Raw genomic sequence first — 23,926 nt, forward strand, 5'->3', positions numbered from 1 at the left:
GGCCTTAACTTCCTATTGATTATATTTCAATGAATTATTGATTGACAGTGTTTTCATGTGTTTTTCATGTAGTAGTGAAATTAATGAAAATCCAAAAAGTTGCTTACACAGCTCGTCCCAAAGTGACCCCTCCCCAGGCTACAAATTGTTTGTTAGAAAGAATTGGTGGAACATCAGCGGCCACACCAGGACCAATGACAGCAGTGGAGGGATAAGCAGGTTTCCTGGATTCCTCTGGGATGACTTCTCCTTTCATCGACACTTCATACTGAGGACCTGATGGCAGCACTAGGATGGTGAGAAGGCTGCAAAAACAACAAGAACATACAGAATACAGATTATTTTCTCTCCTGATTTATGAGTGGAGACTTTAACTAGAGGTGTCTAGAATCTCTGAGGCAAAATAAATCACAACTGTTAGGATTTAAGGACACTGATTGATACTAAATAAATACATTTTTACTTATTTTTTTCCACTTTTATTCCAAATATGACAATGATATATATTTAACTTTTCTCAGGGATAATGTGTAATAAAATCATTACTATAAATGGGTTAAAATAAGTCACAAGGCTTGTTCTCAACAGTCATACTTGGATGTGTGAAGTTTGCAGTTATTAGTAGATACCTTCTGTGAGGATACCCAAGAGGGTGTAATGGAAAATGGTAAATGGACTTGAAGATGTAGAGCCCTTTTCTAGTCTTCAAACAACTCAAAGCGCTTTCACACACCTACCTATTCCCACACTGATGGCAGAGGCTGCTATGAAAAGTGTCCATCAGAAGTAACTAATCCCATTCATACACATTCATATGCCGCTGATGAAGCAGGGTGTTAAGCATCTTGCCCAAGGACACGTCGGACATGTTGCTCCAGGAGACGACTGGCTCTATCAACTGAGCCACAGCCGCCCCCAATAAAAGCATTTTCTTTCGATTCAGATTTGTGATATGCTGGTACTAGGAGCATGCTGTAGGAATGCTTACAGCATATTCTGTACACAAGTCTTTGTTTTTTCAGTAAAATATGCGAAACATGACCTCCTTCTCGTTTGCAGTAAGAGCTGTATGTTGTAAACAAACCCACCAGCAGTGAGAGAGCAGCATCAGTAGTTATAGGGCAGTTTAGGTTGTCTTTCCTTTAAGTATGCATTAAACATTATTATGAAACACATAATCGACTAATCTACAAAAAAAAAAAACTCTGTGATGCCAGAATAACAAATTGCTGCTTTTACAAAAAAATAACTTTTTCATTAGGACATTTGGAACAAAGATGCAACACAACACTCTTTATCAGCTAAATCCTAGTGATTTTAAATACGGACCTGTTGAGAATTGGATGAATAGACTTGATTTTTCTCAATTGCAAAATCTTTTTACAGCATAATAACAAATTTACCTTTCTCTATATTTCCTGCTGCTCTGTGCTTTGAAAGAGACCATGATGCCTTGCTCCTCTCCCACTCTCAGATACAGTTCATCAGGTGTCACTGAGAAACTGTCCTCAGCATCGCTGCGCTATTAAAAGGAATGAAGGAGAGAGAATGAGAGGGAATATAAATGACTACAAGAGGACAAAAAATACAACAACAAGAAGACAGAGATGGAAAAGAAATAGATTAAAGATCAGGTTGGTTAGAAAAAAAGGGGAGCCAGGAGAGAATAAAAGAAGAATAGTTGAAGAGCAGGGAGAGAAAAAAGTAGAGAGCTAACAAGAGAATTAAGAAGTGAAGAATTAAGAAGATATGAATAAGTTGCCCCAAATATCCAGAAATCCCTAATGCTGTGTGTCACAGTCTGGGCTCAAAATGTCACTGAGGCTTACCCAAATCCCAGGTCTAATAAGAAAAGTAAAGGTCAGGATTACCTTGAGTTTCAGCTGCACATCGATGTTTCCTGCATTCTTTAATGGCAGCATCTGTTGACTTGATTTACCCAGTGGAGCAGACAGGCTGACAGTCTAGACAGAAGAAGTGCAAAAAGCAGTTGAATGCCAACTCAAAGTAAGGCCATGACAAGGTGAAAAAAGAATGAAACCCGATGACTCAAAGGGTATTTTTAAGTCAAATTCAAAGTCAAGTATGTCAATCTAGAAGTTTCATTTCTCATGTCTGTTGACATTATTCTAGAGTAAATATGATTTATGTCTGCAGGTTGGAAGACTTTTGAGTACACACTTCAACTCTAAAATGTCACATCAGACATAATGTTGCAAAAATCAAGCATTCTGTATTGATTGGCTTTGAACTTAAAAATCAAACGTACACATTTCACAGTGACTGATCGGGTGCGCTTACATGTACTTTAGACAATGACCAAGGTTTAAAGCCTGAATATGCAACATTTTACACATAAACGTAGCAGAAATCAAGTTTATCCTCTGAAAATAACTGTGAGTCATTACTGGCTAAAATGAGTGTGACACCCGAGTCCCGCTGTCTGTGATGTTTCCTGAGCCGTATCTACAGCGTGTTTACATGGACGGGACGGCCGGCTGACTCCTCCCCTCGCGTATAAACGTTTTTAATTGAGTGACTAGAGAAAAGAAGAATAACATACTATACTCACTCCTTATTTGAATGTCACGTAAGTGTTTTTAGATCACGGCCATTTCTAACACAACAATACAGCTTGAGATGTTTTTGTTTCATGCTGGTGCTCAAAGGCGACATCTACTGGATCAAAAAGTTGCACATTCTTCCTTTAAGGTGGTTACTAAAATCAAGACCCATTCTCTTCACTGCCTGCTGCTATGTGCAGTTTACATTTTAGGATAAACAAAACAAAGGATTTGCGAAGTATTGGTGGGCCGTGCTACATTATCAGTCGGAAAAAAAAAATACAACCCAACAGTTAGACTACCTGCAAGTCCTTCGGAGCATGAACCCTTGCAGTTCCAGACCTGGCCCTGAGGGGTATACTCCTAATGACATGGCTCGGACCTGGAGAGTCCACTTCAATGTCCACCCGAGCACTGTACTCATCAGCTGGGCCGAGGTCTTCTGACAAGAGCCAGAGGAAAAAGAGTTTGGTTACCAGAAAAAAAAAGAATGTTCTGTGACTGTACCAACAGCAGAAAATGTAAACGTAAAGATAAAAAGCTAAGTAAGGTGGTAAGGGGTTAAGATACATAAAGTTTAAATCTTCAGGTTAATTACCTGAAGAGGCTGTGTACTTCTGAGGGGCTCTGAAGTGAACCCAGACCGTGAAGCCCTGCTGATCCTGAAAAAAAAGGGAAAATATATAATAATGAATGTTAAAACCAGTTTCAAAGCTCTATAGGTGAGACTGGACATGTGAAACTAGAGAGGATTTCCCATATACACTACTGGAAATTTCTAAATCATTTTCTCAATTTCTAAAAAGTTCTAAAAAAATGTCCTTCCCCGGAAATTTTCCAAAGTTGTTGTTCACAATTGTCCCTTACAGCGTGAAGTGTTCCCTGTTGGACAGGAGGGGTCTCAGGTGGAATTAGATCTGCACATTTTAACTAAATACATGATAACACATGCTGGATAGTTTATACAAAGGTATTTTGGTAAGAATAAGTGTGTGTAGGCCTACTATGTTCAGATTTCATCAATGAAAATAATTAATTTTGTTTAACTTTTACAGCAATGTATCACCTCTTTGTGCAAGTCCTGGAGGGGCCTTAGCCTTTCTTAGATACTAATAAAGGTAATAAAAGCTCCAAGGTAAAAATGTTTGGAAACACCGCACTAAAGAGCAGATAAGAACAAGAAAACAGTATGAAGCTGCTACATTACATACAGGATGACTGCAATGATGTGGTGAATTTTTCTGACTTTTACCTGCTGTGTTCATATATTGGCTCACCCTGACTTCACCAGAAAAATTAAAATGGGGCTGGCAGAAAACAATTTGACCGTTTACTTTACATTTGAAGCTGACCCTGAAAATTTCAGGTAACTTTTAGGGATTTTGTGCTTGTCAGAAAACACCATGGGCCACCTGTCATACCTTAATGTTCTACACATCTCAGTTATAAAAAAGAACAACTATACACTGAACTGAAATCAATGTTATTATTACTTTTTCATGGGTGAATATCGAAAGAACCTCAACATGTTTAAATTAATATGAAACAAGAACACACCCTTAATATGGAATAAGACAATGGACCTAAGTGCTGAATAAGGCTGTAAACATTTTGTTGATTCTTACCTCTCCGTAGCTGGCATGCATCACATGATTCATCACAGAGGGAGAAGACCCGGTGGTCATGTGTCCATCCTGTTGCGTTGCCTCAGACGATGCTAGAACAGGTTGCTTGGAGAAGGTGAAGCATCGCCAGGCTGTAGCGTTCTAGAGAATGGGATATATGATGTGAACCACTCAGATACTATTCATCACATCAACTGCTGTAATTTTGCTGCTTTTCCTGGAAAATAGTTTTTACTCTAAAGGCCTGATTTAAGCAGAATGTACTACCTTTCAGGGTTGTCACAATACCAGAGTTGTAAACGTTATAATTATACTCTTAAAACACGAACAATATAACTTGTTTTGTTTTATGGAGATAAGATTGGAAGTCCTAGGAACCCAATATTGGGTCGTTTCTTGTTTTTAATTATGGTACCAAAAAATGCAATCAAAATCGTGCACATGTCTAAATTGGAAAAATACATTTAGGAACCTCCTCTGCTCTCTGTCTCTTTGTGAGAGGCAAGAGCGCAACTTTCAACGCACCTTCATGAGACGCCAAATGTCTTATGTTATTTTATTTGAAACAGGGCAACATTGAGTTTTGGATCTAAACATTTCCCTGTTTAAAATGAATTTGCTCATTGGGAGCTGAACTGTGTGCGCTGTGCGGACCGTTCTCCCCTTTTTTCTGCAGTTAATTTGTTTTTGTCCCGCAGCACCTGTATGCATTTTGCTTGGATGTGCCCATTCTGTTACGGCATCTTCCTCTATCCCATTTTACAAGCCCAGCACAGTTTCTGCAGATGGATGTTCATGAGTCTGGTTTTAAAAGGACATTTTTTCTTTCCATGATGGATTAATGTTGGGTCTTTGTAGATAATATAACTATAAGTAAGGTCTTTAACCTGCTTTCTGTAAAGTGTCTTGAGATAACATTTGTTATAAATTGGGGCTATACAAATGAAGACTGATTGACTGACACTAGTTTCTCAGTATTTGAGTATTTGCCAACCAGTACATTTGTATGGGGGTTAGCGCTGTTGCATAACAACAAGGAGGTTCTTGGTTTGAATCCCAGTCAGACAGGAACCTCTCTGTGTGGAGTCTGCATGTTCTCCCCGTGCATGCGTGGGTTCTCTTCTGTTACACCGGCTTCCTCCCACAGTCCGAAGACATGCTCGTTAAATTGGTGTGAATGTGAGTGTGGCTGGTTGTCTGTCACCCCGCGACCCCGAACGGGAAAAGCGGTAAAGATAACAGATTGATGGATGGATTTGTATGGACCACCACAGGTATTTCTCTTTCTCTATCTGTACCTAAGTTGGTTTAAGGTGGTTGGAGTTGGTTTGAGATTTTATCATTTTAAAAGTATTGAAAACTATCAAAGTATCATTTAAAAAATACTTATAGATTTTGACAACCTTGGTTGTAATTTAATAACTTTAAATCTTTACTTAAACATTTCCATAACTAGAGGACAGCAAGTTGTTTGTATTTATCTTCTCTTCAGATTGTCGCCACACTAACAACATAGAGGGTTTTCTTTGTTATTATCCTAATCTTCGAGATGAATTGCGTTTTTTTGTAAAGGAAAATGCATAAATCCCCAGAGACTTAACAAATGTGTACTAGGTTATAACATTGCACAGTTGTTTCATGTAAGAACAACACACTACCACTAGATGGCACTGTATTACAGTTCTGGCTCAGCAGGTATGTATACTATGTGTCCTAGGTGATCTAAAAATATGTAGAAATGTAAACAGTTGACTTACTGCGCTGATGACCAGGCGGATGGGCATTGTAGCACGAGTCCGGTTGAGCAGTGTGACAGGAAGTGATTTGGCACTGCCTCCTGGAAGGTCTCCAAAGTCTAGACAGCCAGATTTACCTACTTCAACCTGAGAAATAGGAAGATTTTAACTTCTAACTAATCAGTAGATAGCATAAATAGGCAACTTGCTTCCTACAATCTCTTTAGATAAATATGAACTTGTTGTACTTTGCTCTATTTCTTTAGAAGCAGATTACTTTGTTCAGGAGTGATATCTCACCTCTAGTGCAGGATTCTCTGCTATGGCAACCAGCACGACCCTTTTAGCAAAGATATTGGCCCTGGCAGCAACCTCTGTTTCAGCAGACGCAGGCCATGAGCAAACACTGAGAACACACTGATAGACGCCAGCATGAGGCGGGATGAACAAAACCTTCTGCTCCTCCGTGCTCTTCGGGCCAATGATGGTCTTGTTTTTGATTATCAACCATTGGTACGGCAAATTGTCAACCTGTGAGGAAAATAATCTTAATTAACTTATTGTTGAGTGGGAAATGATTAAGTTTTTTGTACACCGTTTTTAGTGATACTATTGGCCTGTTTGTTTTCTGATCACCTTTTCTCCATCAATGGCCAGGCTGCTGACACTGATAGACACTTGTTGCCATCTGTCAGAGGGGTTGAAGAGGCTTAGTGAGGTCTGAGAAGCGATGCCTACACAGCAGGAGTGGGGAAACCGCAGTTCCTCTGGTACCATCACTTGGCCTGAGGATGACAGTGCAATGAGGACACCTGATACATGTAAAGGCTGGAAAAGCAGTATGAATGTGTGCACCAGACATTGACTGATCCCTGCATGTGAGAAAGTATTACCCACAGATATGACTAGTAAAAGTAGAACATAAATAAATGGAAACTGTTCAATAAATGTCTCATCTCGCTACAGTTTAAAAGTATTTTTTTTTACTGTCAAACGTCACCAAGAACACTGCTACCTTTAAGTTCCTCAAGACCACCTCCCACAAGGGGCTCAGCACCGAAATGACCATAGGGTTTTCCCATCATTCCCATGTCCTGTTGGCAGTGATGGGTTCTAGGGAGGTTATGGGACCCGGCAGCCCCAGATATCCCCAGTGGACCTGATGGGTGATGGGTGTGTCTCACCATGAGATTACTGTTGGGTATACCTGAAAAAGAAAATAGAGGAAGCTTTATCCATTTGTCAGTTTTATTTTATGGATTTAAGGCAGAGGTAGAGTGAGTAGTATTTGTCAGCTCAAGGTTTGCCCTCTTCCCCTGATTAAACAAGCAAGGGGGAGAGCAGCAGAGGTTGTCTGAATAGGGCCATTGACAGTCACCTCAAGGCCCAATATTTACGTCCCTGTGGCGTTTCACCTTCAATCTGAATGTCGCGGAGGGGTAATGGGGGGACAAATGTTTAATAAAATGAATAAACAGCAATTTTCTACAGTGTCACCCTCCTTCTACAAAATAATATATAACTATATATTAATCATCTCTTCTCATATTTTCAGTCTGACTGAAGCAGACAACCAGTGATCATTCCTGTTTGTGAGGATGAATCATCAAATATCGCGCTAAATGCCCCCTTTTCCGTGATCCTGCACAAAGCCTGAGCTAAGAGATAAAGTTCATGAACAGCTTTGTGATACCCAATGTCTCTAACTACAAGTTCAGGCTTTATCAAGCCAGCTCACTCAAAGAAAGCCTGGATACATTGAACTGGCTTCTTGGTACACCCATCTGGCGACTGATTTTGTTTTAATCCAGAAAATGCTTATAGCAATTCTGACAGTATAGAGACAGAGATAACAATGTGACTTGGTTGCTATGCTTTTTGAGTCCTTAAATGCACACACTAAAGTAAGCTGCAGGCTACACAACACTTGCCAGAATTATTGACCCAAAAAAATCTCCAAAACCTAGCCTAATATGACATTACAGTCAAAGGGTGGGCTCTCTGTCTAGATACCGACACACAAACTTTAAGTGGGTCATACGTGATGATACAGAGGGGGATTATTGTTCAGTCTACAGATGTTTTGTTAAGGAATTTCTACCCATTATGCTGCATTATTGTATGTGTATACCATCAAACAAAGGTAATTTGAAAGAAGTGAGAAAAGACATGCCTGTAGAGGACATACTGAAGAGACCAGTTCCTGTTGCTCCAACATGATAAACACCAGGATGTAATGAAGCCTCGGGTCCCAAATACTGCTGAGTTAGCTGGGGATTGAAGACAGGGTGTCCAGTGGGGAGGGACTGCACATCTCTTTGGTGGGGAAGGTCGATAAGTCCAGGACATTGGGGCTTAAAGCTAGGGATTGGCACATAGTGAAGTCCGTCTGATGAGTAAGACGGAGGCATGCCAAGGCCACCACCGTACACAGACGATGACATCGAGCTAGAAGCTCCCCACTGCTGGGAGCTCTGTGGAGCTGCAGTGCTGCTGGTTTGTGGAATGTTGAGATTACTGCAATAGCCCGAGTCCACTTTAGTGAGCTGTCTTACATTGGATCCAGAGAGCGGGCCTTGGTTCCTGTAACCTGCTGAGAGATCACCAGTTCTGTCCCCAGGGCACTGGTAGTTACATTCACTCTGGCTGCGAGTACAAGTCAGAGGAGGACCACTACATGAGGGATCCGGGCTTTTACATTGTTGTTGTGATGGTAGTGGGTCAAGACTTTTAGAATGCTGAGGTTGCATCTGGTCCAAGCTGGGCTGGCTGGTAATATCAAGGTTAGTCTGTGTATCCTGTTCCACAGGTGGAGTCGGACTGAATCTGATGATGGTGGTGCTGAGAGCCATGGTACAGTTATTCTGTGAAGGGCAAACAACCAGAAACATTATATACAACACATGAAAAAATGTCAACAAAAAAAATGCAACAACTCAGGTTTCAAGGGCAGACGTTTCTGAAAACGTACTATAGCCTATATAATTGTCATACTACACCACTTGAAATGTACCATCTTGGAGAATATGTAATCAAAAGTGTCTCTACAATAGTGATCAAGGTTAGGAATATGTCAGGGCTGCACAATATTTTGTTCAAGCTTTTTATATTCCAAAATACACGTTTTTTACTCCCAATACTGTGCAGCCCTACTATACGGTTAGTGATACTTGAATTTGACATTCTATACCTTTTGCCTTGCAGGTGTAGGTATGACCGTGCCGTCATTCATTGAGATGTATGTGAGCCTGCTGATACTAGGGCTGGAGCAGGTAGACTGAGGAGAGAGGTCTAACACTGGACATTTGTCTGCTAGACCTCCACTGGTTGACGCCGGGGACCCTAAACTATATATGAAAAAAAGAGACAAAATGGGAAGCATGAAGTGAATAAAACATGACAAAAAATAATGCAAATGTCCTGTTTTGGTTAGTAATACTTCTCATCAGGTGAGCAAAAGAAATGTGAAATACAACTGTAACAGACAACAGAGTAACTATAAAGGATTGATGTTTATGAAGAAGGATTCAAATACATTTTTAGCTACAAAAGATTACTACTATTGTAGTTAAACAACAATTAAAACAACGTTAATAACTTGATTCAATAGGGTTAAATGATCATATATTACCCATCAGCACTGGGGATGGACGTCTGACTTGGAGAAGAGTGAGTAAGTGGAGAGGTGGACGGTCTGAAGTTACACTGGGTTTCCTCTACACAGGGCTCAGAAAAACCTTTCGGCAGATCTGAGACACAAAGTGATTATTAATATTCACATTCATGTCATCTCAATATTCTTAAAGAAGAAATGTGTCTGAACGCAGCCAATGTGAAGACTTCCTATCATGCATGTTTATATCAGAGGCCATATTCCTGTTTTTCTTTACTCACCCGATGCAGTGTCTTGTGGAGGCAGGGTGTTTTGGCAAGAGAATCCAGCATGCTTCTCTAAGGAGGGATCAGAAATTGAAACAGCTTTGTTGTTCCTGGAAAGCGGTTTCTTCTCCGGAGAATAACTGGGTCTGTTATGCTGCTGCTGGCCTGAACTCCTCAACCTCTGTGTCGGAGGAGAGGAACCTTTAATGTGAGGCAGTCCTGACTGCCTGTTCCTCCTTCCTGGTGAGGTTCTTTGCGAGCCAGATTGTGACGTTTCCAGGCAAGACCTCATATTGTTTGATGCATGTGGGTTCAGCTCTCCTGCCTTGGCTACGTTTTCTGTGAGGGTCTGGCTTGAGGAGCCACAAATCTTGGTGGCGTAATTTTCATAAGCTGCCATTTTGTCTGCAGGGGTCTTGAGATTACAAGATTGCCCTAGACCTACTGATCTTTTGCCAGAGCTGAAAGATGTACTTGAACGAGGAATAGAGCTTCTTCTCGAGTCAACTTTATGACTTTGGGATGATGCATTGGAAAGGGACACCGCAGGTGAGCTAGTGTTCAATGTTGGCCCTCCTCGTCTGTCTTTTTCTCCAGTTGTTGTAATTGTAGGTTCCTGTTGAGACCTAGCTGAGCTCTCCTGTTCCTCAGGACTGACTGCTGGGGGGTTCCTCTGAGAGCTCAAGTTCTCAGCCCAGGTAGTCAGGTCAAAGGTAGTGTGTGCCACAGAAGCATCACTGTTTACTGACATATCAATCTTTTTCAGATACTTCTCTATGTCGAATGCACTCAGCTCTCCAACACATGTGCTTCTCTGGAGTGTGTCCATTAGTGCTCTGTGATCCAGCTCATGAGGGATCTGCGAAAAAGAACAGAATGTTATTCATTTTAATTGTTCTTTTATATGAAAATGTAAACATAAATTAGGGGTCACTCATAGCTTGTTGACAGACTTATGTTTGTGGCAATTTCCTACACCAGCACAAATTTGTACATTTCCTTTATGATGTTCTGAATCCTAGTGGGTCATGAGTGATAACTCAGAGGGATTATTCTTGTAGGAGTCTCTTTTAGTGTTAGTGCTGCAAACTCCTGGAATATTTTACAACAGGACCTGAATTTGAGCACTTTTATCCCTTATGGTCACTTTAGAAATATTATTTTTAACCGCCCAATACCTGACTGTAACTGTTTTATTTGATTTTAATTGCTGACTTATCATTGTAGTAAATTCAAGCTTTTTTAAATTATTTTAGTGTATATATTGTATATATTGTATTGTTCTTATTGCTATTTTACCGATTTTATTTTCTGTGGTAGCTTTATCTCATTTTGTTTGACTCGTTGTTTGTTGTTGTTGTTTTCTCGGCATCATTGTAAATGAGGGTTGACCTCAATGATCTCTCCGAGAACTTAAATAAAGGTTGACGATGATGATTAGTGATGCATCAGTCGACCAACAGGTGACAGAATACCGATGATTTTCAGCCAGATTGACTATATTTGTGAGAACCAGCCCGTCTACAATTCTGTACAGATCTTACATTAACACACTCAAGCCGTGTTTCACGCCATGCACACATCGACACTAACACAAACACAAACACAAGCCAATATGTTGGCAGTGTGGATGTGAGGTGCACATCAACAGAGGCCAAAAAATCTTTGCAACAACAAATACTGTCTTATGTAGTGAGAGAGAGAGAGGCAGTCAGGGGCGTTACTGCAATATCCTGATGAAGTAGTCACTGATTATAGTTATTTGATAGGTAATTCAGAATTCCTTCAGGAGTCAGGGAGAATGCAGAAATGCAATTCATCTATCTTCCCTTCCATCATAAATTAAAGCATAAAAATACACAAGAATATAGGAACTAAAACATTGACACTAAACATTTTCTGATGCAGATTTGTCTAGAGTAAGAATCAGAGATGGTCATAAAGCCTGTTTTGATTTTTTTTAGGAAAATAAATCAATAAAAGTCATAACTGTTAAAAGTCAGAGCTTTAATGTGAAATATAAACTGAATTTTCATTCAACAAAAGTGATAACAGTTTTTGTTTTTGCTACCAATAACAGTTCTCAAAAGAAAATCAGAACAGTATTGGCAGGTCAGACCTTCAAAAAAAGTTAGAAATCGGACTCAGCCAAAGAAATTGCAATCAGGGCATCTGTGGAGTCTCTACAATGACTTTAAGTAGCATGTAACATAACTGGGAACAATTAAGTAATTCATGTCTAACTTTAAACATGTACAAGTAAATAAAAGAAAATCCAAAGACTCACAGGTTCAGCTGATTGTGGTCCGTCTGTGCAGTTGATAGCGGGTCCACCATGAGCTGTCGGCTCAAGTCGAGTCTTCCTTCTACTCCTCTTCGACAGTTCCACGATCATGGCAGCCAGCTGTGATGGGTCAGTGCTGATGGACGCATCAGCAATGGCCGAAGCGATTGTGCTGATACTCAGCGTCAGATGGCTGCTGTTGTTTTCATCAGGGGAGACACAGCTTTGATTACTCAAGCTTGACTCAGAGGTAGAGCCCTCAGTGTGGCTGGGCAGTGCAGCTCTATTAGCAGGTTTCTGAGGAGGGGAAGTAAAAATTATGTTTGGAAGCCATAAAGCTGTGCAGTAGTGGTTATATTTAGATATCAACACAATACAAAGTTAACCATACCTCCTGTGCTCTTGGTTCTGAGTTGGTATCACCTTTGGGTGACATCCTTCCACCAGGTGCCTCAAGAGTTTTATCCAGGTCCTCTGCAGTGAACCAGAGGAGACGATGAGAAACATGCAGAAAAGCAGTCTAAATCAATTAAGCTTAACACAGACTATATCAGCATTGTAGTATGAAATTAAAAATAATTCTTGATCCTCAGCAATAAAAACAAACGGACCTGGGTTGAGTGTCTTATCGGCTTCACTGAGTTCTGAAGTGTCATTTTGAAGTGAGCTTTCTTTAGCTGAGAACTCTGCAGGATGAATTAGGGCGAACGGTTCCCTCTTCTCTGGAGAAGTTATAATGTAGCCAAAGGAGGGCTGGAAAAAAAGAATCAGCTTTTAATACAAGTTTCTTCTCAGAGGGACAGACAGGAAAGAAGCACATAATAAAGGAGGTTAACTTAGGATTTGTTTGTATTGGTATCAGTTTCGCCAATACATCCAATAAGACCTCTTCAAACAATGGGTAGGATATCTTTGAGTATGCAGGTCTATGTTACATAGGAAGCATGTAAGTATTAACTCTTAACAACCCCATGAGAACTGCAGAAAGACACAAAAAGTGATTTTTTTAGCTTTAGTTCACTGACCCGTTTCACTGCATCCTCATCATCACTGTTACCCAGGCAGCCCAGGGCTTCAGAGCGTTGTCCAAAGAACTGCCCAAAAGACAGTCGCAGGTAGCTTTGGTCTCCCTGCTTAAACTCAGAGGAGACCTGGGAAGCCCTCATTAAGATATGGCTGTTGGCAGGATGCTTCCAAGATGAGTCACTGGTAAAGGTAGTGTTGTTGGAGGCTGGTTCAATCTTCTCCTCCTGTGAGAACAGTGTTTCAATTAAATCACAGGTGAAGTAATTTAATAAATATAAATAGTGAACATCATCTGGCACAATATTGCAGCGACATTCTTCACTAAATTATCCCTTATTTGTTTGAATCTGATCATGGCCAACAATATCATCCAAACATATATTGACATTTCTCAGTGTGTTAATAAAATTATGCTCTTTGGGCACAAACACAAACACAAGCCAATATGTTGGCAGTGTCGATGTGAGGTGCACATCAGCAGAGGCCAACAATTCTTTGCAACAGCAAATACTGTCACTTGGGTAGCGATATAGAGAGAGGCAGTCAGGGGAGACACTGCAGTATCCTGATGAAGTAGTGACTGATTGTAGTTATTTGATGGGTATTTCAGAATTCCTTTAGGAGTCAGGGAAAATGCAGAAATGCAATTCATCTATCATTTTAATGGATAACTTGATATATTTTTGTTTTAATTTACATACTGTATATAAAGACACTTCCATCAAAAATTATAGCATAAAAATATAGGAACTAAAACGTTAGACAAATCTCCATCCGAAAATGTTTAGTGTCAGAGTAAGAATCAGTGATGGTCATATAGCCTGTTTTGATTTTTTTTTAGGAAAATAAATAAAATAAACTGTAAAAAGTCAGAACTTTAATATGAAATAAAAACTGAATTTTCATTTCTTAGTGTCTTAATAAAATCATGCTCTTTGGGCAGTATGTCGAGTCTTCAGGTGCAACTAAGAAAGGTTTAACTAAAAATCTGAATTCTCCATTTTCCAAACAAAGACATAAAATGTGGTAAACATGCATGAGATCTTGCATTCACAAGAAATGCACAAACTGAACATATTATTCATTTTAATATACAAAGACATTCATTAGTTTTTTTGTAGAAACTTGCATATGGATTCTTGGGTTACAGCCAAATATGCAGTCTGGGATACAACAGTGACAATGACATTTCAATTACAGCTATGTCCTGATTACATCTGTGATTGTACCAATACTTGACTAAAAGGTAAGTCATCATCAGTATAAGGCCCTGTGTCCACCTAGCAGAGAGGGCAGAAAAGCGCATGAGGCTGTGTGCTCAGGAGCGCTTACATGAAGTGTTGCATGTTTGACATGCAGTCTGTTGACAACAGCCGCTGTATGACCGACATTGCTTCGTTGCTTTTTACTGTGCTTGTATTTTTTTTTAGATTGTTTTAACCCCACCAGAAATGGAGCAAAGGGGATAAGGCGACAGGTCACAATCCGTAGGAGGCAAAAATACAGGGAATATCATGCATTGGAAAAGAGCGACAGTGACGTCAACAGCGCCTTTTTGAAATGTTGAAAGATATTCAACTCCAGCGCTTATCCCCCCATCACATGTTTTTTATCGTTCCTATGGATCTTATCCCTCTGTGTAGGGATCTCAACCCTTCTTCCGTAATGGCCTTATACCAGAGGTATTGCAAAAACTTAAATGGAATTAACAAACCAAAAACGTAAAGACTCCAGCCAGGGCTATCACCTTTAAAAAAGAAGGGGATCGGTGTTTACCTGCATGAATTGGTGCTCCTTTTCAAATTCCTCTTGATCTTTGACTATCTTTTCCATAGCATCATCTGCAAAGGAGACAAACAGGTTAATTCATGAATCAAGCAAAACACTAACAATGATACAGAATTCTAATAGAACTAGAGATTTGCTACGTACTGGGAGAAACAAACTCCTCGGTCGGAAACTGTTCATCCTTCTGTGATGTCTTTCCATCAACCTCTTTCTCAAAGGAGGAGTAATACGCAAGGTCTGTCACCCACTGCCCTTCTTCATTCTGGTACACTACACCCTGAGTCGCATTCGCACCTAAAAAGAAAAACAATGCTTTTAACATACAACCCTGTACATAGGTCATAAAGTTTTTTTATGTACCTTCTATCATCTCAACAAATGTCTGATTCAAAGTTCTAAGATAAAGCTAACCTTGTTGGAACTCCAGTTCCATGTTGTCTGGGCAGTGGTTCCACCCATCATCTGAATCTTCTGGGTCCTGGTGAAAACTCTGGGAGAAATACTTGGGTTCCAGGGAGGTGGAAAGGGGATTTTCTTCTTCCTCGCTAGTGCCGCCTGAAGCCTCTGCACCGTTCACATCCCCACAGGGCCCATTCCTCAGTCCCAAGGAAGACCTGGCACCGTCAGGCTCATCTACTCCCTCACCATCACTCTCATCACTACACTCTGGAAGCAGAACCTGGGAGATAGTTGACAAGGTCAGTCAGCTACATGAACATGAAAACTTCCTCTATTTGAAAGAAAATACATATGAAAAAGTGTTTTAATGGACAATAGAACAAAGAGATTAAAGTGGAGCTGCTCCATGAACTCCCCCAGTAGGTGAAATTGTGCAAAAGCCAAAACCCAACATACATATAAGGGTAGTTTCACACTAGGGACCTGGATCAGGGTATGCTTGACCCCAAAGTCCGGTTCCTTTGATAAGTGTGCACAAAAACGTACCACGCTCAGGTACCGTGCCCGAGTCCACTTGAAGAGGGGGTCTCGGGCACGATTCATGTGCACTCGAGTACGGTCTGCGGGAGATGGGAAAGCAACCATGCTCAAACAAGGAAGTGAACTGCTATATGACTTATTCTAAACTGCTCCCGTCGCTTCAAAAACCGCCATATCCACGCAGCACGGGCCCGTTTCCTCCTCTGAGCTGCACGGTTCATGTGGAAGTAGGGTCGTTGTTGGCATCTCAGAAAAACATCCCCAGTTAGCAGGATGGACTGAGTCTGCGAGTGGTTGCTTCTCCTTTTTTTTGCTTTTCGGCAGATGTGCAAACTTAGGATATTTAACCTTAAACAAGCAGTTTCAGGTTAAATATCCTAACCCGATACTTTTTTCTCAGTTTAGTTAAAATCCAAGAATGACAAGAATTTTACAAGCTTTCAAATGCAGTGAAATGGCTTGAAAAACTTTGAAAGAAGTGAGCGAGAGATGTGATGCTGAAAGCATTCGATTGTAGTGTAATAAAACTGTGACTGGCATGCCTCTTCAGGGTAAAATGTCACTCATTTATACCAATATTGGAGTCTAGTTTGGCACTGAACTTAAAAGAAACAAATATAAGCAGCCAAATAGAGTCAAACTAAAATAACTGTGACTATGTTATCACCCAATCAGTTTTTTAGAAAACAGATTTTCCAGGTTATGGAGATACCTGAGAGAGGTGGAAGCTCCCCTGGGTGCCTTGAAGGTGGGAGAAAGTTAAGTTTGTCGAGTCCTGGTGTCTCTTGAGTCCAGCTCCAGTCCTCAAGTAGGCTGAGTCCAGCAATCTGTCAACGGTGGGCCCAGAGTCGGTATTCTCCATGGCATCCTGGCATTCATTGAAAAAATAACTTTAAAGAGTTTTCATTGAAATGTTTTAATGCACACTACACTCTGCAACTTTTACTTTATTTGTGCTCATTGGGAAGTGTTTCATGTCTTCTTGTTTATGCAAAAACAGATTATTTCTATTAGGATTAAAACATGTTGTGAAACAGACAGAAGCTAAAATTGACCCATAGATACCAAGTGTTTTTATTTGAACAAACAATTCTTGTTCTAATAATGACACTTTCAACCAAATCTAAATCTGCCATTTCCAGACATTAAAAGACAGCAGGGTCTTCAATTCTCCACATTTATTTGAAGTCATAAATAAAATATGTAATGATTAAAATGCCAACCATCAGGCTGCTTCATAGTGCTTTCACACATACATAAAAATCCACCTGCATGCAACAACGGATTGAATGTCGTCAGAGTTGTCAAGCATCTGCACTCACCAGCGCCTCCTGTCGGTCCAACACCATGCTCCAGTTGACAGGAGCAATGTTCTGAGTTCCCCCCGATGCTCTCAAGGAGGAGCTGGCCTCTCCAGTTCCTACAGGACCCACACGGTCACCCATCTGCAAAATATCACATCATTTAATTTAATTCAACATTGTGAGACTTAAGGTTTGGAACAGCAACCAATAGACATGTCGGTTAACATTCGATACCACTTTTCCTTGGTGACTCAAAGGCCCACCTCATTGTTATCAGAATGCAGCCTGTACTTGGGTGATAGATTACTCTTGTGTCAGAATCAAAGTGCACAAAGTGAGCCTTATTCCTACCTCAGTATGTCTTGAGACACCGTTCCTTCCGTGCACTGGCAGATTATTCAGACCGCTGTCCTCATCTTCACCAACAGCACTGCTACCCACAATCCCCAGCCCTCGCAGGACATCGTAAGTGGTCTGGACGTTGGTTGCTGGGAGAGGGATGGTTGAAACTCCACCGTCATTTCCACTTTCCTCACTCCCGCTGCTACCATCTCCACCACCTCCATCTCCTGGTGTTACACAATGACAAAACAAACAAATGGTCACTGGAGAAACTGAGCAGATTGATTGGTTGGCAAGATTATCGGTCTCAAACTACGAAGAAACTGCCCCTTGTATAATGAACAGCAACCCTCAGTAATGTTGGCAGGTATGCGCTCGGTGTCTGACCCGGTTAAAATTAAAAAAAAAACGCCAAACCCAAGTGTTTAAGATTGAAGGAGGCTCTCCCCATTTTTCTTCCTGATACTGTATTATGAACAAAACATCGGTGCTGAAATCATGAAACCTCAATGTCAAAACTACTTTTTTTGTATCAACAATGAAGGCTATAAATGTGCGATAATGATACATACAACCGCAGCGCCGCTGGTAAATGCAGTATGTCTTGGATCCATTCACTTAAGTGAGCAGGTGCGTGGCTAATTGCATGACTGGGAAACTGCTGAAATAGTATGTTATCTGTCAGCCAACTTCAGAGAGCACATCATTTTCAGCGTGTATATAAATGCTTAAGTGGTTACGCTACAGACCCACTGATGACAGTGTTTAGGTTTACAACGTTGGGGGGGTGGGGGGACACGCAGACACAAACACTTGAAGGAATCTTGGTGTTCATGGGTTACTTTTAATGACAGCTGTCCTGTTCTATCTGAAAGGTATCCTTAAATGACTTCTTTCCCTGATTAAGGACTCTATCCACTATCCTATCCCTACAATAAAGGCACAAAAAGCCCAAAAACAAGTCTTCATTATACTCCTTTTCCACAAGTGTTTATCTGCATTTGAGCAAACAAGGCAACAAATGTGTATACACCTATCTCTACAGATCGAAGATAGGTGTAAGAAAGATATCAGCAGATATATGGGTATTTTTTATTTTTCTCTCCCCAATATCAATAACGGTATCAGCCCAAAAATTCCTGAATCAATCTGTCCCTACCAAATATGTCAAATACCGGCTCTGCTGTCGGAAGAGTGACGGATGTTGAAGCTTTGCAGGGCTGTGCTCAAGGGCACAAAAATGGTAACAGCTGCAAGCATGTTCAATATTTTAGACTTCTGCTATATTTACAATACTCAAGTAGACAGATGAATTTGTCCTTTAGTTTCGCTCATTCACTCAAGTCAAAGCAGCAGAAAATAATATTTAAAACAAAAAACAAAAATAATGCATGGAACAACGGTCATTTCAGTTAGACATTGCACCTGGGACCGGAAGGTTGATGACTTGTCCCTCAGCTGATCGTCTGTGTTCAATCCCAGACAGCGATGGACCGCCCCGGCCACTGGAAGCCTCATCATCAGAACTCCCTCCCTCTAATCCAGGCCTGAAACTGGGACGATGACTCTCTCCAACCTGTACCAGCATATAGATTCAGAAACACACACGTCAATAGAAATAAATAACAATAAGCAAAATTCTGTTTTGCAGTAAAAATCTGAAAACAAGCAGGTTTTTGCCCTTTTTTACCAGTTGCCTGGAGGTGCTAGGCAGCAGCCTTGTTCTGGAAGAATTACTGTTCCTTCTGGCAGAGTCTAGCTCGTCCTCAGTGTCCTCATCACTGGCAGGACACGAGTCCATACCTGTAGCAGCCAGACGCACATTCGGCATCTGAAAGTCCTCCTGAATAGAAGTTACACAAGGTAGAGGTTAGACATTACAAAAATAACAAAAAGGACTCAACCTAAATTCAACATGAAACACAATTAATGTTTGATGGGTGATTTTTATGATATTGAACCGTATTTTGAGACAGTAAGAGCCAGAAGCAGAACACAGTCACAAGACGGTAAGAAGGCTAATGTGCTCACCTGATTGTAGTCATCAAGGAAGTGGTGTCTATAGTGTTCTGACTCTGTAGAACTCGGGTTGGATATGTCATCAGCAGTAGTTGGCAGTCCCTGTGAGTACTAAAAAACATTAATGGAGAAACAGAGAAAATAACATTCATTTGATTAAATAGTTAAATAGAAATTAAAAAAAAAAAAAACTATTTGAAAAGGGCAAAGCGTCTTACTGATGCAGGAATCTCCTGGCCCTCCACTCTTCCCCTCTGCATGGCAGGAGGCACCAGCTTATTGAAATAGAGCTCCAGCTCATCATCAGGCAGATCATTTGAATCAATGTCATCATCTAAAAATCAAACATCATAAAATGAGATAAGCATGTCAATATTACACATGGACACGAGTTAAATTAAATAAAAGTCATACCTGTGATATCGCTGGTAATGCTGTCGACAGACATGAGCTTTTCATTTGCCAGGAAGCTTGAATTGCTGCCACTGAAATGGTCACTGTCCACTACTTCACTCTGCACGTTGTCCTCCTCAGCTGTGGCTGGAAAAGGCTGAGTCTGTATGAATTGCAGAGGATAAAAAAACATCAAAATACAGCAGCATGATGAATTGCTGATGATGGATTTTGTTCTCCAGATACCTGGAATATATATGATAGAATTAAGAAAAGCTTAAGTTAGAAACAGTCAGGCTCACAGTCCCCAAATCTAAAGAGCACCAGAGAGATACAGAGGTTCTAAGTGGAACTACTATTTAAGCATTTTTACAGTTTTTATCACCAGGTCAATTTGTTTTGAAGAGAATCAAAGACCTGTGTGGATAATTGTTATACAGACTTGTTAACCGTTGCTGTGTTTACATGTGCACAATTTCTTCAATCTGATTGAAATCATTACGATTTCACTGTTTACATGGACGCTAAATAAAATGGTCGGATTATGCCGTGCACGTTCATGCATTGGCATTAAATCGATTAAAAATTAAAGTGATCTTATTCGTTAGATTATTGAATTAAATATTATACTGGCATTAATGATAAACTGTAAACATACAATAAATCATAATTAGATTCTGCCACACTTGTCGGCATGACTTTAAAATGAGACTTTAATAGTTCTTCTCAGTTCTGAGTTCACGTTTATTCTAACATTATAATTTGTCTCACCTTATGTTAAAAATATTTTTTTTTAGGAAGAGATTGCGGAGTCAGTTTTAATGCTAGCGCGACAACATATCATATGAATTTACAGTTTACAATGAATCTGTTGATATGTTGATTGGGAAAGGCGCTAAATATCGCTCCAAAGTGGGCTCATTTTACAGCGATGTAATATTTTTATAAAAATAGGGTCATATGAAATCGTACCTGTGAAAGAGATTAATCAAATACATTTATAGGCTACTTAAAACACAAATATAATCCAAACGAGACTGGTCGGAGAGGGTCGTCCTCATGGAGTTCACCAATCAAGAGTGGAGACAAAACTTTTGAATGGCAATCTTTCATGAAGTTATGCGCTCTGATGGAGAGGTAGGCTATATGGAAAGACGTCACTTCATGTGGGGCAGACATGAGCAGTAAGGATCATTTTATCCCAGTCAGGCAGACACGATCAAATCGAGCGTGTACATTGATCCTGATCCGAACAACGATCGGCATAAACCACCCCTCTCGATCGGAATTAAATTTCTTTCCAAACGAGTCTGATCAGATCAGTCTGTTCTTATTGACATGTTTACATGAAGCATTTTTATTCTGATCAGCCTTTTATTACGATTATTTGTGTCCATGTAAACGCAGCCAATGACCACTGAAAGATTCGGATCTGAAAACTGAGCTATCATTGTAAGCAGTAGCTCAGTTCCCAGATGCTCCTAACATCCTACTGTTGGTGAGAAGCATCAGAGACACAGTGCTTTATACCATGAAACTGCTGCTTTATTTTGCGTGTTAAGTGAGATTAATTACTTTAAATTAAAAACGACTAGGGCCTTAAAAAGTACAAAAGAAAGCTGTTATACTAAGTGCATGTTAATATACCACTTAGGGAATAATAATGTAAATCCAAACATATCGCTAACAGATCCTCTGGCGGCTATCGTAACCAGTTGTTTATCAACGGGTCGCATTCTCTAGTGTATACCGAGATTAAGATCAGTTTATTCTATATAGAAAATAATTGGTGTGATGACATTTTTTGCTGTATCCCCAAGCCATAATTACTACAGGCATTTTGTGCAACAGCCAACTGGTCCACCTGTCCAAAAGAGCTCAAATAAATACCTTTTCATCTGTTATATCTTTAGGTCCAAACTGAGAAAATGTTAGAAGTCCTATAGACAGTTCTGTCGGAAAAGAGAGCAGAAAAAGTTAATTAGTATCATCCGAAGAGTGTGTCTTCAATCTTTCTCAATGTATCAGGAAGCACAACATATGTCCATGTAGTAGTACTGAGGTTAATTATTAGTCTCAAGAAGAGCAATATTGGTGTGTTGCACTTACAGGAGCAATAGATTTACCTGTTCCAAGTTCTGTTGGCCGTCCTTGGACTAAGCCTGTCTGAGTGGAAGGAAGCCCCACTGTAGACCCTGGGTTTCTGGACACACTCTCATCCAAATTAATTTTAACGAGCAAGTCTGAAAGACGGTGGGCCGCGATGAAGTCATCAGCATTGTCCCTTTAATGCAGGCAGTGAAGTCAATGATAAAGAGGACATGAGTTACGTGGGATCAGAGGTGGAAAGTAAAATACAAATAAAACCAATGAGTAAAAAGTACGCTGCCATACATTTAGTTTGAAAATGTGTCATGAAATTCCTCTCTTCGGAAACACACGAGTGTAACACTACTCAGACAAATAATGTTAACTGAAAAATATACTAATTTACATTCATTATATAATTAATTTTATAGCATGACTTGTGCATGCAGTTGACAGACAAGCTTACTTTAAAAACGTTAAAAAAAAAAAAAAACTTTTAAAATCAACAAGTACTACAAGAAAAACAGTTACAGTCAAAAAACAATTCTATGAACTTATACGAGTCAACGACTGAAAAGAAACAAAAAAAAACAGAAATCAGCATTGTGATCTACATATAGATATGAAAATACAAATACTCACAAATCATCTTTAAAGCCAAGAGAAAACTTTGGCTGTTCTCCTACAGATGAGTGTGAGCTGCCCTGCTGCGATGTTCTGCCCTCCAGATATGATGCATCAACAGCATCATCTCTGTAAAGCAAAAATCACATGGCACTGCTTTCACAAAAAAACAGCATCATGGTCACGCGTGTATATTGCAGTTCTATTTATGGCTCATTTTTTTTCCATATGCACTTGGATGCCAAGACTTCCCATTTCCAGCAGAAGTTATAATGTTACAAATAATGTAACACACAAACAGAAGGATTTTTTGCAGCCATATATTTCAGCAATGCACGAGTGTGTGCCTACAACAAGTCACATCTGCTGAAAGATTCGGATCTGAAAACTGAGCTATCATTGTAAGCAGTAACTCAGTTCCAAGATGCTCCTAACATCCTACTTTTGGTGAGAAGCATCAGAGACACAGTGCTTCATACCATGAAACTGCTGCTTTATTTTGCGTGTTAAGTGAGATTAATTACTTTGAATTAAAAAAGACTAAGGCCTTAAAAAGTACAAAAGAAAGCTGTTATACTAAGTGCAAGTTAATATACCACTTAGGTAATAATAATGTAAATTCAAACATATAGTACTCAGTCAAATAATGTTGACTGAAAAATATACTAATTTAAATTCATTATATGATTCATTTTATAGCATGATATGATGCATCATCTCTGTAAAGCAAAATCACATGGCGCTGCTTTCACAAAAAAAACAGCATCATGGTCACACGTGCATATTGCAGTTCTATTTATGGCTCATTCTTTTTTTCATATGCACTTGGATGCTAAGACTTCCCATTTCCAGCAGAAGTTATAATGTACACACAAACAGAAGGATTTTTTTGCAGCCATATATTTCAGCAATGCACAAGTGTGTTCCTCCAACAAGTCACATCTGCTGAAAGTAGAAGCATGCTCCCACCTGTTGTCAGATACAGGTCTAATTTTAGCCACTGTAGAGGCAGCCACTGGAAGTCCTGGACCTGAACCCAATGTTACATTCCCCAGTGTGGCGCGGCCACTGGTGCTGTCCAGAGACTTGCAGAGAAAACTGGGGAAGGCTTCATCTTCCAGCTTGTAAAAACTGTCTGCCATGTTTCTGAATGGAGATGAAGAGTGATAGCCAGTAGGGCTTGGCGTTAACTCAAGTGAAGACCATCTGAAATAGCTAGGAAAAATAGACAGAAATAAAAGGTAGGTGTTACTTTGAGAACAAAATGCATTTTGTAGCAAGCAGAAATCTCATTAGTGAGTTCACAAAAAGGTGA

General features: G+C 40.0%; 1 protein-coding gene across 1 annotated transcript in view; it reads right to left on the bottom strand.

Annotated features, from left to right (window-relative positions):
- Positions 1-23,803, bottom strand: part of cep192 (centrosomal protein 192) — a 39,456-nt gene extending 15,653 nt beyond the window's left edge. Inside the window, exons 1-33 of the mRNA XM_061049707.1 lie at positions 23,581-23,803; positions 22,630-22,740; positions 22,026-22,183; positions 21,790-21,851; positions 19,921-20,062; positions 19,725-19,840; positions 19,519-19,617; positions 19,178-19,330; positions 18,913-19,063; positions 17,497-17,714; positions 17,164-17,286; positions 16,554-16,709; positions 15,314-15,581; positions 15,047-15,196; positions 14,891-14,955; positions 13,114-13,338; positions 12,700-12,841; positions 12,480-12,562; positions 12,092-12,385; positions 9,820-10,663; positions 9,557-9,674; positions 9,116-9,272; positions 8,099-8,789; positions 6,941-7,132; positions 6,562-6,710; positions 6,226-6,456; positions 5,947-6,072; positions 4,190-4,330; positions 3,163-3,226; positions 2,867-3,006; positions 1,872-1,964; positions 1,404-1,522; positions 108-305 (exon numbers count right to left, since the gene is read on the bottom strand). Of these exons, the coding sequence (XP_060905690.1) occupies positions 108-305; positions 1,404-1,522; positions 1,872-1,964; positions 2,867-3,006; positions 3,163-3,226; positions 4,190-4,330; positions 5,947-6,072; positions 6,226-6,456; positions 6,562-6,710; positions 6,941-7,132; positions 8,099-8,789; positions 9,116-9,272; positions 9,557-9,674; positions 9,820-10,663; positions 12,092-12,385; positions 12,480-12,562; positions 12,700-12,841; positions 13,114-13,338; positions 14,891-14,955; positions 15,047-15,196; positions 15,314-15,581; positions 16,554-16,709; positions 17,164-17,286; positions 17,497-17,714; positions 18,913-19,063; positions 19,178-19,330; positions 19,519-19,617; positions 19,725-19,840; positions 19,921-20,062; positions 21,790-21,851; positions 22,026-22,183; positions 22,630-22,740; positions 23,581-23,753 (6,152 nt within the window). The 5' untranslated portion in view covers positions 23,754-23,803. The remainder of the gene's footprint in view (positions 1-107; positions 306-1,403; positions 1,523-1,871; positions 1,965-2,866; positions 3,007-3,162; positions 3,227-4,189; positions 4,331-5,946; positions 6,073-6,225; positions 6,457-6,561; positions 6,711-6,940; positions 7,133-8,098; positions 8,790-9,115; positions 9,273-9,556; positions 9,675-9,819; positions 10,664-12,091; positions 12,386-12,479; positions 12,563-12,699; positions 12,842-13,113; positions 13,339-14,890; positions 14,956-15,046; positions 15,197-15,313; positions 15,582-16,553; positions 16,710-17,163; positions 17,287-17,496; positions 17,715-18,912; positions 19,064-19,177; positions 19,331-19,518; positions 19,618-19,724; positions 19,841-19,920; positions 20,063-21,789; positions 21,852-22,025; positions 22,184-22,629; positions 22,741-23,580) is intronic.
- Positions 23,804-23,926: the final 123 nt, after the last annotated feature.

The sequence above is a fragment of the Labrus mixtus genome, chromosome 11 (assembly GCF_963584025.1).
Source record: "Labrus mixtus chromosome 11, fLabMix1.1, whole genome shotgun sequence".
In the NCBI taxonomy this organism is placed as follows: domain Eukaryota; kingdom Metazoa; phylum Chordata; class Actinopteri; order Labriformes; family Labridae; genus Labrus; species Labrus mixtus.